The following is a 15,649-nucleotide window of genomic DNA, read 5'->3' on the forward strand; positions in this document are numbered from 1 at the left end:
TATATGAATTAGTCTTATTGTTTCCAATTGGCTGTTGAAAGCTACACTATATTGCCAAAAGTATTTGGCCATCTGCCTTGACTCACATATGAACTTGAAGTGCCATTCCATTCCTAACCCATAGGGTTCAATATGATGTCGGTCCACCTTTTGCAGCTATTACAGCTTCAACTCCTCTGGGAAGGCTGTCCACAAGGTTGCGGAGTGTGTTTATAGGAATTTTCCACCATTCTTCCAAAAGCACATTGGTGAGGTCACACACTGATGTTGGTCGAGAAGGCCTGGCTCTCAGGCTCCGTTCTAATTCATCCCAAGGGTGTTCTATCGGGTTCAGGTCAGGACTCTGTGCAGGCCAGTCAAGTTCATCCACACCAAACTCTGTCATCCATGTCTTTATGGACCTTGCTTTGTGCACTTGTGCACAGTCATGTTGGAAGAGGAAGGGGCCCGCTCCAGGAGTTGGGCTTGGCCCTGTCACGTCAAATTTCTTCCCCCTACAAAAACCTTCCCCCCCGCCATTTACTTCCGGGGTCATTTCCTCTTACGTCGTTTCCTCTTACTTACGTCATTTCCTCTTACATCATTGACAGCGATCGATAGAATCCAAATCTCCTGAAAATGGTGGTGTCACTGAATGACATTTGTCTTTATCTTTCCCAGGGGACTTATGTCAAACACCAGCAGGCTTCGAAAAATTCCAGGCGGAGTGTTAGGGAAAATTTCAGGCGGAGTGTTAGGGCCGCTGCTGGGAACTTCTGTCTTCGTGGTAACGTGCAAAAAATATTAATTAATATCTAATACTGTTAAATGTCTGTACTTTAACTCAAGTTAATTTGTCCGATTAATACAGACGTTTTGTTAAGGCTATATTATAAAAAATAAAAAATAGAAATAAAAAACAAGTATCCTTCCAGCGACGGGCAGTCAAAGCCGAAGTGTTATCGATCGCTATCAATGACGTAAGAGGTAATGAAGTAAGTAAGAGGAAATGACCCCGGAAGTAAATAGGGGGAAGGTTTTTGTAGGAGGAAGAAATTTGGTTAGTTCCAGTGAAAGGAACTTTGAATGCTCCAGGATACCAAAACATTTTAGACAATTCCATGCTCCCAACCTTGTGGGAAGAGTTCGGAGCGGGCCCCTTCCTCTTCCAACATGACTGTGCACCAGTTCACAAAGCAAGGTCCATAAAGACATGGATGACAGAATCTGGTGTGGATGAACTTGACTGGCCTGCACAGAGTCCTGACCTGAACCCGATAGAACACCTTTGGGATGAATTAGAACGGAGACTGAGAGCCAGGCCTTCTCGACCAACATCAGTGTGTGACCTCACCAATGCGCCTTTGGAAGAATGGTGGAAAATTCCTATAAACACACTCCGCAAACTTGTGGACAGCCTTCCCAGAAGAGTTGAAGCTGTAATAGCTGCAAAAGGTGGACCGACATCATATTGAACCCTATGGGTTAGGAATGGGATGGCACTTCAAATTCATATGTGAGTCAAGGCAGATGGCCGAATACTTTTGGCAATATAGTGTACATTGGACATTTGACCTTTGTTGTCATTGAAATTGGGTGGGGTTTTTTTTTTTTCAAATAACAGCGTTCAATTGACGGATTCATAATACCACAACAATAATTTGCTTTGCTTTCACCCTACAGGTGCCCTCTGCCCCGCCTACCTACACGGGAAGGCAGCTGTGGTGAAGCGGGGCAGTCCAAATCGGGCAGGCGACAAAGCGGGTGGAGGTGGAGGAGGAGGAGGATGCAAAATATGGATGCCACTTTCACTCTGTACAGACTTTAACACTGACTTGTGTGCCAATCTAATATTGTATAGCGTGTCGATGTGTGAGAAAAAGGAGGTAATGAACGACACAGCTAAAAAAAAAAAAAAAAAAAAAGTTTTAGCTGTGTCCTTCATCCTTTCAAAGTCAATGTGGGATATGTGTGTCAAAAAAAAGAGTGTTAAGTGTGTATTCCCTACAACAACCCCTCCCTCTTCAGACTCTTCTCCCATTGGCTTCATCCCTCTACCACTACAGTATATGACCACACATTTGCATGGACGCACAGAGTGACAGCACCTGCACAGAAGGATGGGAAGCTCCTGCAGCGATGAAGATGATGGTTCATGAATATAGGTCCAACTCCAATGGCAGGAGAAACTATCACAGGAATGGAATGGAGCGAAGATCACGTCCTAGGAACAAGAGAGATATGTTTAAAAAAAAGCAAGACGGACTATTTTTAGAAGTGTGAGATATCTGAGGGTCTGAGACACGGATCAAATTCACAGGGCAAGGCTGTAAAATAAGCTGAAAGAAGAGGAGGAGGAGGAGGGGGGAGAATCTTCATGTTGTGGTTGTCTTTAGTTAGTGGACACTACTTCCACCTCCTCCTTCTGAACTCTTGTTTCACCCGAGTGTCCATTTCATCCTGTCAGCTTTCACTGGAGAAGCTGTGTACATACTGTAGTAGTGATGTAAAAATAATAATAATAATAATAATAATAATCCCTGCTTGCTTGTTTATGTTTTTATTATTAATGAATTAACCATAGGCTGTTTGGACACATCATAAAACGTGGCAATTGCTATTTGTATTTCTTTACAAAAAAAACAACCTGATTTGCATTTGTTTTTTTTAAACTTTTTTTTCTGCCTGCTACATAAGCAGTGTTTTTTTTTTTTTTTTTTTTATAAGACAAAATGGCTGTGAATAATTTCTGGCACTTGATGCAGTAAAAAAAAAAAAAGACTGTTATATAATGTTGTAGTTTTAAAGGAGTTAATAGGAAAAAAACAGACCAGTACAGAAACAAACTTTAAAAAAATGCAGTCAGAGAGGAGCCCTCACAGCAACACATGACTAAGAAAAGGCTGCTGCGTTCTACACTGTTTATGCCTCTTCCAAAATAGGAGCTCAGCACAACAGGCCCGTGCCATGCCCAAAGACAGCCTTGCTACGGTTGGGGCCTCACTTGAACACTGAATACAGGAACAAGGTTTTATAACATGGGTGGCAGGAACAAAAGGGTTAAGTCACAGAAGCGAGGGTTAATAACGTGTTCTACAGGAACAAAGCGTGGAATGGCAGAACCGGGTTAACGTGACCTACTGGAAGAATATTTGACAAATGGTAACAGAAACAAAGGTCAACATGGGCTACAGGAGCAAGCGCTGCGCATGAGTTACAGCACAAAGGGTTAAAAATGGCTCGGATGGGGTTTACAGAAAGAAGGGTACGTGTAGGCCACAGGAACACGCGTTAATAACATGCCCTACAGGAACTATGTTTAGCACCAGCTACAGGAACACACATTCAAATGATTTACAGGGCAAGGCTTGGTAAGTTGGACACAGGGACAGGTGTTCATAACATGCGCTGTAGGAACAAGGGGTTAAGTTACTGGAACGATATTTAACCAAGGCAACAAGGAAGGAACTAGATCAGTGGTTCTTAACCTGGGTTCGATCGAACCCTAGGGGTTCGGTGAGTCGGCCTCAGGGGTTCGGCGTAGCCTCCGCCACGGAGGTAAAGACACATCCGACTTATCTTGTAAATAAAAACTTCTCCCTATCGGCGTATTATGGACACCCCCAAACAATGTTCCCTCTTATTTGCAGGTTTTTTGATTGATCGATTGAAACTTTTACAAGTACATTGCAAAGGAAGAGAATACATTATATGAAACAGTACAGTTTACACAGTACAGTACATATTCCGTAAAATTGACCACTAAATGTAACACCCGAATAAGTTTTTCAACTTGGTTAAGTCGGGGTCCACGTTAATCAATTTATGGTAATGTGTGTAAGGTGTGTCATTTGTTTTGAGTTCATGCACTGTGTTGGTTTTGTTCTTTGAACAAGGTGATGTTCATGCATGGTTCATTTTGTAAAAACTTTTTCTTGAATTTGAATAAAACAAAAACATTTTATTTTTCACTAAAGGGTTCAGTGAATGCGCATATGAAACTGGTGGGGTTCGGTACCTCCAACAAGGTTAAGAACCACTGAACTAGATGTTTACTTTAGCGAGAGGAACAAAGAAAATGGTTATGGTCAGCAATAGAGGCCGGAACAGGGTTCTCCGTAGGCCACAGGAACAGGGGTTTATGTCATTAACTACAGGAACAATGGTTAATATCATGAACATTGGCCACAGGAACAAGATGTTTACTTTAGCTACAGGAACAAGGGTACGCTAAAGGAAAATGGTTAAGGTCAGCAACGGGAACCAGAACAGGGTTTTCCGTAGGCCACAGGAGCAAGGATTAATATCATTAACTACAGGAACAATGGTTAATGTCATGCGCTACATATAGCAACAGGGTTTTACGTCGGCCACAGGAGCGATAGTTATTATCATCGGCTACAGGAACAGGGTTTTACAAAGGCGACATGAACAAGGGTTTATATTATCAACATGAACAGGGTTTTACATAGGCCACAGGAACACGGGCAATATTATCTACAGGATTAAAGTTTTAATATTATAGACTACAGGAACAGGGTTTTTATATATGCGACAGGAACAAAAGTTAATATAATGGGCTACAGGAACAGGTTGTTATTTAGGCAACAGGAGCAAAAGTTAACAACATGGGCGAATGGAACATGGTTTTACATCAGGAACAGGGTTTGATATCATGGGCTACTGGAACAGGGTTTTGTACTTGGGGCCACAGGAACAAAGGCTATTATCATGGGCTACAGGAACAGGGACTTACATAGTTCACAGGAACAATGGTTAGTATAATGGAATACAGGATCAGGTTTGTATATAGGCCACAGGAACAAGGGTTAACATCATAGGCCAGAGGAACAGGTTTTTACATAGGCTTCAGGGGCAAAGGTTAGTGGCTATAGGAAAAATTGTTAAAATTAGCCACGAGAACAATGGTTATTACCATGAACTATACAGAAACAAGGGTTAATATCATGGGCTATAGGATTAGGAGCAGGGTTGTACACAGTCCTCATGAACAAGGGTTAGTTTCTCAAATAGTGTTAGTGTTATATTGGCTATAGGAAAATGGTTAAGCTCAGCCACAGGGAGAATGATTAATATCGTGGGCTACATATAGGATAGGCCGCCTGAACAAGGTTTAATATTTAGGACTCCAGGAAATAGGGTTAATACCACAATTTAACAGTCTACATGAGTTAACAGGTTAACAGACTACAAGAACACTGTTTGGACATGGGTTACAAGAACAAGGGTTAAGATTAGCTCCAAGGATACCAGATACAGGAACAAGTAGCTATCTCATGGGTTAAAACTTGCACCACCACTTAGGTGCCAAATGCTCCACAGTGTCAGAGTTCAAAAGTTGTGGAGTTCTCACTCTGTGTGAAGTATTACAAATAACAAGATGTGATATTGTATATTTTGCACTGTCGACTACCTACAGTATGTGTGCATGCTCAGCACCATTTCTTAGTAGAAGACCTTTTCAATACTATTTACGTTGAGGTCATGTGACAGCAATCGTTTCAGTGTACATCATCGTCTGTGCTTTGTTTTCACACGAAAGGACGCTGGTTCTTGGCAAGATCATGAGAATTATTTCAGAAGGGACATACTTCTGTAAAGACATTGAAATACTTTAAAGGGTAGGTCGGGGTTTACTGTTCCACCTGGTAAATCATCTCTGTGTTATATATGTGGTGAAATTTGCACATTTCTATATGTCAAGTGGGTTGGTTGCGGCGTCAAACTCACAAATCCTCCCCCAGGTTTGTGACTCTTCGTCCTGGCCTGTTCTTTCCTGATGTGTGTTGCCTTCAGACTGTTCCATAAGGAGAGCTGACGGTTTTCACAGCTGTGACTGTGCAGTGACGCAGCATGCCTACTACGTACCACTTCATTGACACCTCCACTCCAACCCCAGCTCACTAGTAAAGGATGATCATTCAAAAAATAATCAGTTAATAACTTTCTGTAACTAATTCAGGAAAAAATGCTCAATAAAAGCGTACTGTTTAGTTACAATTGATTGGATGTGACTTTTTTCTTTATAATGTGTATGTGAATTAGGTCAGGTGAGCACATCAAGGCAAGTAACTTATATAGAGAACATTATATTATGCTTTAAAAAAAAAAATCCATTAAACGTAATATTTTTTTTGTCATGTGGTTTGCCGCATTACATTTTGTCCAGCACAGATATATTTAATAAAGAATCATATGTTAAAATAAATGCATCTAATTATATCAATATTATTAAAAAATAAAATGTTCATGATAATGTAATATTGATATTATAATATAATATTTAAAATACAATATTAAATATTTAAAAATACATTAAATATTTTAAATATATAATATTTAATTAATACAAATATTAAGATATTGCTCGATAAATGCAAGACACATTTAATGCAACAAAAATGATTAATCAAATACAAAAAATATGAAAATATTGTCACACAACCAAAAAATATTTCACCAAAATTTGGAGTTATTGCCAGTCAACAGAAAAAATTTAGATAATGTAATAAATAGAGTGAAAATTAATAAGTAAATAATTTGACACGTACTAGAAAAGACCAGTATTTATTTATTTATTTAATCTATTTTGCAGAAACTAGACAAAAGAAACAATTAAATGTTGGCTTTAACTCAAAATAAAATGTACAATAACAGCATATATTTTCTAATTATCCGAAATAATAAAGAAAAATCCATACAATTATGTAATTTTTCACGTCACAGACATATGTGTTTAACTTTTTCTTTTAAAGAATAATAGTCAAGCTCCTTTTAGTGGTTTTGGAGGCTACTTTATGATATTAAAAAGCATGTCCCTGTCCAAATTTTGAAAAAAAAACACAGGTTTGTAAAAGTTATAACACAAAACACATAACATATTTTCAGAACGCTTTATCGAAGGATGTCCCAAGCCCATTAAATGTTGGTGAGGGTCTGGTTAAAGGTGCAGATAGAGAGGAAACAATAGTTACCTGGTCCTAATGCAGTGGTTTTTCTCTCTGGTTTCCATTCCCGCCTCGTGCTGCGATCCTGTTTCAATCAGGCCTTCCCTGCTAGACCGTAGAAGTGGCCGCACTATCAGATATCCTCAAAATGAAATGGATCTTTTTATCATCTCCACCAACAAGTGCAGCAGCTGCTGTCTCCCTGGCACCGCTCAGATCCTGCACTGCGATGCGTATCACATTAATGTCGTGGATGGTTTAGGACAGCAGTTTATAATAACAAAATGGCTAAGGAAGGATGAAGAAGTGCCAGCACTGCTCATGCCAGAGAATAAAGTATTAGCAGTAGAAAGTATATAAGAATAGGCTAAGACAAATTATACTAGAAACTCAATGTACGCAATAATATCTACTGTATAAGATAACAATAATAATAATTTTTTAAAAACATTTTTAACTTCATGCAAAAGGTGGGGATCAATGAATGTGTAACACTCCAAAGTGTGGCTTTGTGTCACCTGCTTCCCCCACATAAGATAATTTCCTGATAAACAGGACAGACGGTGCACAATGTAGTCTCCATTTCCTCCGCTCTCACTTCCTGGCCTCAATGGAAACACTGCATGTGTTGTTTTTTTTTGACAGAGGCTTGTTGCTCATGAGAGAGAAAATAGCAAGTTCTTGTGAGCTTCCAGCTTAAGCTGACAAAATGACGGTGAGCTCTTGACAATATATAGCAGGGATTTTCAACTAAAATTATTCCTGGGGACACATTTTCAGAAAGCTAAAAGGACCATTCCTCCTATTTTGTATGTTAATGCGAGGTCTTTGTCATATCTTCACACTTTAGCTCACCAAGTTGTTAACATATAGCGAAGTCAACAATAAAGTCACACATCAAAACACAAGCAATATGATGATGTCCGTGAAAAATGGTCGCATATGACAGGAGCACTTTGCGATATTTGAAGTCAAAGATCCACTGAATGACAAGAGCGCTCGACTGTTTTTCAGCTCTTACTGCAAAAAAAAAATGTCAAAGGATTTCTACATGACAGAAGCACTCGCAAAACATGTGAGTCAAAGATCCTCAATAAGACAGAAAGGAGCGCTTTGCTGTTTTTAAGCATTTACTGCAAAAAACCCTCAAAACTCTGATATCAAACACCCTCTTTATGACAAGAAAGGTCGGTTTTATTTAAGGAACTAGTAGTGTTGTCCAGATACCAATACCGGTACCAAAATGTATTTCGATACTTTAAAAAAGAAAAAAAAGGGGACCACAAAAAATTGCACTATTGGCTTTATTTTACAGAAAAATCTTATGGTACATTAACCACATGTTTCTTTTTGCAAGTTTGTCCTTAAATAAAATAGTGAACACACAAGACAACTTGTCTTTTATATTCTATTATTTTGTCAAAATTATTAAGGACAAGTGGTAGAAAATGAATTATTAATCAACTTGTTCATTTACTGTTAATATCTGCTTACTTTCTCTTTTAACATGTTCTATCTACACTTCTGTTAAAATGTAAAAATCACTCATTCTTCTGTTGTTTGATACTTTACATTAGTTTTGGATGATACCACAAATTTGGGTATCAATCCGATACCAAGTAGTTACAGGATCATACATTGGTCATATTCAAAGTCCTCATGTGTCCAGGGACATATTTCCTGACTTTATAAACATAATATGCATTTTTCTTTTAAACGAAAGAAGATTTTTTTTTTTTAATCAAACACATTTCCCCCAAAAATGCGACTTATACTCAAGTGCGACGTATATGTTTTTTTCCTTTCCTAATTATGCATTTTCGGCCGGTGCGACGTATACTCCGGAGCGACGTATAATCTGAAAAATACGGTAGGTCTCCTTTAAAGTCCTATTGCACAAAAATGCAGGTTTAATATCTCTTTTATATGACTACAGGGTTCTGCTGTTTTTAAGCAAAAAATAAAAAAATAAAAGATCACTCATTAAATATCCTCTTTATGACAGGAGCGCTCTGCTTTATTTGAGAACGTATTGCAAAAAATGCAAGTCTAAGATTCTACATACTGTATGACAAGAGGGGTCTGCTGTTTTTAAGCACTTACTGCAAAAAATAAAAACCCCTCATCAAAGACCGTCTAATGTTACAGGAGCACGCTGCTGTTTTTAAGCAATTACGCAGAGAAAAACAAAAATAAACAAAGATCATCTAAATCATGGGTGTCAAACTCTGGCCCGCGGGCCAAATTTGGCCCGCCGTGTAATTTCACTTGGCCCTTGAGGCGATATTAAATTAACACTAGAGCTGGCCCGCCGATTATATACAGCGGCGGTGCCGCGGTAACACCGCATTCACCGCTAATTCTAATACTTGCCAAACCTCCCGGGAGACTCCCAAATTTCAGTGCCTCTCCCGGAAATCGTCACGTCCGCTTTTCATCCAGTCCAACGAGTGCTGGCCCAGTCACATAATATGTGCGGCTTCCGGGACGCTACAAGATGTGTGTGGGGGAGGGCAGGGGGTTTGGTGGTAGCGGGGGGTGTATTTTGTAGCGTCCCGGAAGAGTTAGTGCTCCAAGGGGTTCTGGGTATTTGTTCTGTTGTGTCGGATGTTCTCCCGAAATGTGTTTGTCATTCTTGTTTGGTGTGGATTCACAGTGTGGCGTATATTTCTAACAGTGTTAAAGTTGTTTATACGGCCACCCCCAGTGTAACCTGTATCGCTGTTGATCAAGTATGCGTTGCATTCACGCGCGTGTGCGTACAGAAGCCGCACACATCTTGTGACTGGGCAGGCACGTTGTTAGAATGGATGAAAAGCGGACGTGACAACAGCTCGTAGAGGACGTTAAAGGCAGTGCCTTTAAGGCACGCCCACAAGACTGTGGTCCGGGTGGACTACGAGATATAATGACTGATGAACACCTTAGTTGGATAATGAAGGTTGCCTCAGCTCAAAGCCTGAGCCCCGACATTAATGAACGAGCATCCAAGAAAAGATGCCAGGTATCTATCTGGCTTGGGCACATCAGATTAGATCAGTGTGTTGCAAACTGAGCAGTTTAAAGTCCTGAATGGTTGGTTTATTCATTGTTATTTTATTTTCAAATTTATTAGCCTGTGGAAAAAGTAAATGTTGATATTTACCTCAGAAGGTTGCAAATAGAAAAGAGGCATTCAATTTTTATTTAAATTGTGTTTAAAATGCCATTGATATTTTTTAATTATTATTATTATTATTTGAAACTCGATTTTGCATGTCACTATAAAGTTATATAAGCCTTGCTTGTTCAATATTCAATGCAATACTTGTTTGGGTCCCTATTAAAAGGTAAATTTGTTCAACCTTGGCCCGCGGCTTTGTTCAGTTTTAAATTTTGGCCCACTCTGTATTTGAGTTTGACACCCCTGATCTAAATGCTAGTAGTGCTCTGGATTTTTTTAGGTCCACTCGACAAAGATCTTCTTTATGCAGGAAAGTCTCATTGAGATTAAGAATCTCTTTTTAAGGGAGTCCTGCTAAAAAACATCCATATAGCGTGGGTTGGACTTAGGGCCAGGTGGGTGAAGTTTTCTGCCCAAGCACACATGCAACAGCAGTGGATGGCGGAATCTTCTATATGACAAGAGAACTCTAATGTTTTGAAAGACCAATTGCAAAACGATACAGTCAAAGATTCTCTAGATCAGTGGTCCCCAACCACCAATCCGGGGACCGGTACCGGTCCGTGACGCATTTGCTACCGGGCCGCAGAGCAATATTAAATAATTTATAAACAACTGCATTTTCTCCGACTAAACTTTCGCCTGTCCCACTAGACACACTTATAAGCTTGTTTATAGATGTACAATAAAACTCCTCATAGGAAGTTGCCATTTGTTATATTTGTTAAAGATTTGTGACATGATACAATGCACATTAATGAACATATAAAATATAAATGTGACAGATTGTAGCCAAAAACTGATTTCCATCTGCATCTCATTGCAAAGAAACAAGCTCTGGGCTCCCACTAATGCAGCGTTATAGTGGGTTGCATTTTTCATGCACTTATTTTTGCTGCATTTTTATCTGGCACGAGTGGAAAGCCGGTCCCTCAAAATAATGCCTACATTAAACCGGTCCGTGGTGCAAAAAAGGTTGGGGACCACTGCTCTAGATGACAGGAGCACTCTGCTGTTGTGTACTGCAAAAAATAAAAAATACTAGTCAGTCAGGGGTACTGTTTTTTTTTTTTGCAGTCGGTCCTTAAAAACAACAGTCAAAAATCCTCTGTATATGACAAGCATGCCGGTTTGAAGTAATTTACAGGCCAAAATTGGCCCACCGATCACCACTTGACTATTACTGGTATACAGTATATATACTGTATGTTGACCCATTATAAATGAAAGCATTAAGCTGATTAGACGTGCATATTAAAGCATAAAGCCTTGCTTGGGTGTGCTAGATTGGTTACAAGTAGAGATGTCCGATAATATCGGACTGCCGAAATTATTGGCCAATAAATGCTTTAAAATGTAATATCGGAAATTATCGGTATCGGTTTCAAAAAGTAAAATGTATGACTTTTTAAAATGCCGCTGTACGGAGTGGTACACGGACGTAGGGAGAAGTACAGAGCGCCAATAAACCTTAAAGGCACTGCCTTTGCGTGCCGGCCCAATCAAATAATATCTACGGCTTTTCACACACACAAGTGAATGCAAGGCATACTTGGCCACCAGCCATACAGTTCACACTGAGGGTGGCCGTATAAACAACTTTAACACTGTTACAAATATGCGCCACACTGTGAACCCACACCAAACAAGAATGACGAACACATTTCGGGAGAACATCCGCACCGTAACATAACATAAACACAATAGAACAAATACCCAGAACCCCTTGCAGCACTAACTCTTCCGGGACGCTACAATATACACCCGCTACCCCCCCCACCCCCACCTCAACCTCCTCATGCTCTCTCAGGGAGAGCATGTCCCAAATTCCAAGCTGTTGTTTAGAGGCATGTTAAAAAAGATAATGCACTTTGTGACTTCAATAATAAATATGGCAGTGCCATGTTGGCATTTTTTTTATCCATAACTTGAGTTGATTTATTTTGGAAAACCTTGTTACATTGTTTAATGCATCCAGTGGGGCATCACAACAAAATTAGGCATAATAATGTGTTAATTCCACGACTGTATATATCGGTATCGGTTGATATCGGAATCGGTAATTAAGAGTTGGACAATATCGGAATATCGGCAAAAAAGCCATTATCGGACATCTCTAGTTACAAGATTTTTAAAGGCGCATGTGATGAATCGCTAGGGCCAGCATGACATCGATGTATACGAGAAATTAACAACCTTGAAAAAACGCTAAAAGAATTGACTAGACGCAGTTGATGTCATCTAGTATAGTTAAGTTGGTGCATGTGACCTGGACAGTGACGCCATGTTGATCATCTCATCCACGCTATAAAGACCGGGCTTCAGACGCTCAATGCCGTCCGGGGTCATTCGGTCGGTGGGCGTGTGCACGGCCGTGCTCTGCGGGGTGGGAGAAACCACTTGGACGCTCAAGTCGGAATTTTCGGAGTTTTCCGAAGTTTGAGCGCTTTCAGCAGCGTCCGACATGACCGAACCCACTGTAGACAAACACAACAAGGAAAATGTGTTGGTATTTCCAATGGCACGTTCATGCAAACAATACTAGAAAATAAACAGCATGTGTTTATGTATTCGGTTGTGGCCCCTAACAGTTCTACTGTACTCCTGAACATTTGTCAAAACATGCATCCATATTGGTTTGCATGTGCTTTTAGTTTTCTGACAAATACACTACATTGTGGTGCATTTGTTTTGTCCTGAAATTTCTCACACAGCTCAATGTGCTCCACCAAATAAACAAGCACGTGTATGTCAAATTTCAGCAAGATGGATTGAAAAACGGGCCGTATTCCTGGGTTTGGCGTCTTTCTGTGTGGAGTTTGCATGTTCTTTACGTAATTCTGTGGGTTCTCACCAGGTACTTCGGCTGCCTTCCACCTCCAAGCACATGCACCTGGGGATAGGCTGTTTGAGAACACTAAATTGTGAATGTGTGTGTGAATGTTGTCTGTCTGTGTTGGCCCTGCGTCCCTTCCACCCGAGTGCAGCTGGGATAGGCTCCAGCGCCCCCTGCGACCACGAAAGGGACAAGCGGTAGAAAATGGATTGCTGGATGGATTGAAAAACATTGCCGCCATGAAGATCTTTGCAGGGACATAGGCGGGATTTAGCAACAAATTGTCCATAAGTCATATATGGAGCATCACAAATAAATATGTTCAATCTTATATTTAAATTTGCAAAAAATATATTTTTTACAATGTATTTCTATGAGATATAAAGCATTATATTTTGTTACAAATACACTGTTTCCCAAGCGCATATATAGGAGGTGTCCCTGTGCCTGCTGGAGCACTTTAACAACATACTCTAAAAAATGTTGAGTCCTGCTGCAAAAAATTCCACAAAAATGGCTGACAACAAACGTGCTGAATTGCCTCTACATCTGAGGCACATTACACATTAAAAATTGAAAAAAATAAAACTTTTTTTTTTTTTTGAATTATAATATTACAATAAATAACATTAGGAAAACATTATCAATGAAAATAACATGTTAACATATGTGATTAATCACCAAAAAATATTACCTTAATAATAATAATCAGTCATATTAATCAGTCATAATAATTAGTCATAATAATAATAAAAAACTATCTTTTTTTAATTTTATATTAGAATAAATAAAATTAGGAAAACATGATTCATGAAAATGACATGTTAACACATGTGACTAATCACAAAAAAAATATTGTATTAATAATCACATATATACGCAGATTAATAAGGCAATCTCTTTTAACTGTACATGCTCTTTTGCCTCAACTGCAGATGTTACCTAAAATGCTTTGTGAGTTGTTATATAGTCAGTGATCAGGGCAATACACATGTCAAATTTTACTCCAAAAAACTAAATAAAAACTGCTGCCAAGTCTTGATCAAATAAATGATGTGCATCCAAGTAGAATATTTAAACCATGTTTCTGTATGGTAGTCTGACAATAACATTGCATTTGTGTTGAGGTAAGTGGAAAGGTTCATTGTCAACAGTGAGTGTCACATGTCCTATAGTGTCTTTAATTTAGCTATGTAACTAATCATACTGCCCCAGGTCAAGTCAAATTGTATTTTTTTTGTTTTTATTCAGTGACACTTCTTTGTATGTTTGTGATTTTTTTTCTTTTTTCTTTTTTTTCTCTTTTAGTCAGTTCATGTGATTCTCTATCTGCTTGTGGTGAAGAGGAAGGAAGCACATTGTGACTGAAATGTAGGACGGTAGGGAGGGGGGAGTATTCTTATTTCATTTTATTTTACTATTATAAAAATTTTTTTTTTTGAGGGGTGAGTGTATGTTCTCTCAGTACCTGTATTACGACTTCCCTATCAAATGAATAAATAAATATTATTTTTTTTAAAACAAAAAAACAATTGCATTTGTGTCTAAGTACTGGGATCTTTTTAAAAAATGTGTTTAAACTTAATGAACTGTAATTAATTGAAATATAAAAGTGTAATTATTTTTTTTTTTTTTTTTTTAAATCAATCCTTATACAGATAATTAGAATATTTAATATTTCTAATTTATGCAAACTTAAAATAATTGACTCCATATGTAAGTTTTCACACAAACAATGATGCTGTCTATTGATTTGATTAATCACAGTAAATTACTTGCTTATATAATCATATAATATATTAGAAATACCCAATATTTTGAACCAAATGCAATTTTATTATCAAAATGTCAAACGTATTTTAAATGTTTTACTGAAATGCATGTAATTTACACTATATTGCCAAAAGTATTTGGCCACCTGCCTTGACTCACATATGAACTTCAAGTGACATCCCAATCCTAACTTATGGGGTTCAATATGATGTCGGTCCACCTTTTGCAGCTAATACAGCTTCAACTCTTCTGGAAAGGCTGTCCACAAGGTTGCGGAGTGTGTTTATAGGAATTTTCGACCATTCTTCCAAAAGCGCATTGGTGAGGTCACACACTGATGTTGGTCGAGAAGGCCTGGCTCTCAGTCTCCGTTCTAATTCATCCCAAAGGTGTTCTATCAATGTCATGTCAGGACTCTGTGCAGGCCAGTCAAGTTCATCCACACCAAACTCTGTCATCCATATCTTTATGGACCTTGCTTTGTGCACTGGTGCACAGTCATGTTGGAAGAGGAATGGGCCCAAACTCCGCTCCGAGTGTGAAACTCCACAACCCTGTGGACAGCCTTCCCAGAAGAGTTGAAGCTGTAATAGCTGCAAAAGGTGGACCGACATCCTATTGTACCCTATGGGTTAGGAATGGGATGGCACTTCAAGTTCATATGTGAGTTAAGGCAGGTGGCCAAATACTTTTGGCAATATAGTGTATATGCTCCAAACGTGCTGACAGTTTTATCTAAAGTCCTGTCAGGGCGTATTTTGAAGTGAATTTGCCAGCGAGCACACCAGTCAGAGTTTCTTCACTCATCTTTGCACTGACGCATGCAATGACCTGGTCACTGACCGTATAACAACCCGCGCCGCCTTTCGGGTAACCATCCACTGTTAGGATAAAGGAGCATGTGCAACTATACATGAATAATGCAATAAT

The 15,649-nt window shown here is 39.0% G+C and overlaps 2 protein-coding genes across 4 annotated transcripts in view; one reads left to right on the forward strand and one right to left on the reverse strand.

The window, feature by feature from the left end:
• gprc5ba (G protein-coupled receptor, class C, group 5, member Ba) overlaps nt 1–6,000 on the forward strand; it is a 34,937-nt gene extending 28,937 nt beyond the window's left edge. For all 3 annotated transcript variants that reach the window (XM_061974206.2, XM_061974208.2, XM_061974207.1), the window contains exon 4: nt 1,663–6,000. In XM_061974206.2, the coding sequence (XP_061830190.1) occupies nt 1,663–1,707 (45 nt within the window). In that variant the 3' untranslated portion in view covers nt 1,708–6,000. The remainder of the gene's footprint in view (nt 1–1,662) is intronic.
• A 5,892-nt stretch (nt 6,001–11,892) lies between these two features.
• iqck (IQ motif containing K) overlaps nt 11,893–15,649 on the reverse strand; it is a 37,323-nt gene continuing 33,566 nt past the window's right edge. The window contains exon 9 of the mRNA XM_061974205.2: nt 11,893–12,587. Within this exon, the coding sequence (XP_061830189.1) occupies nt 12,361–12,587 (227 nt within the window). The 3' untranslated portion in view covers nt 11,893–12,360. The remainder of the gene's footprint in view (nt 12,588–15,649) is intronic.

The sequence above is a fragment of the Nerophis lumbriciformis genome, linkage group LG22 (genome assembly GCF_033978685.3).
Source record: "Nerophis lumbriciformis linkage group LG22, RoL_Nlum_v2.1, whole genome shotgun sequence".
Classification (NCBI taxonomy): domain Eukaryota; kingdom Metazoa; phylum Chordata; class Actinopteri; order Syngnathiformes; family Syngnathidae; genus Nerophis; species Nerophis lumbriciformis.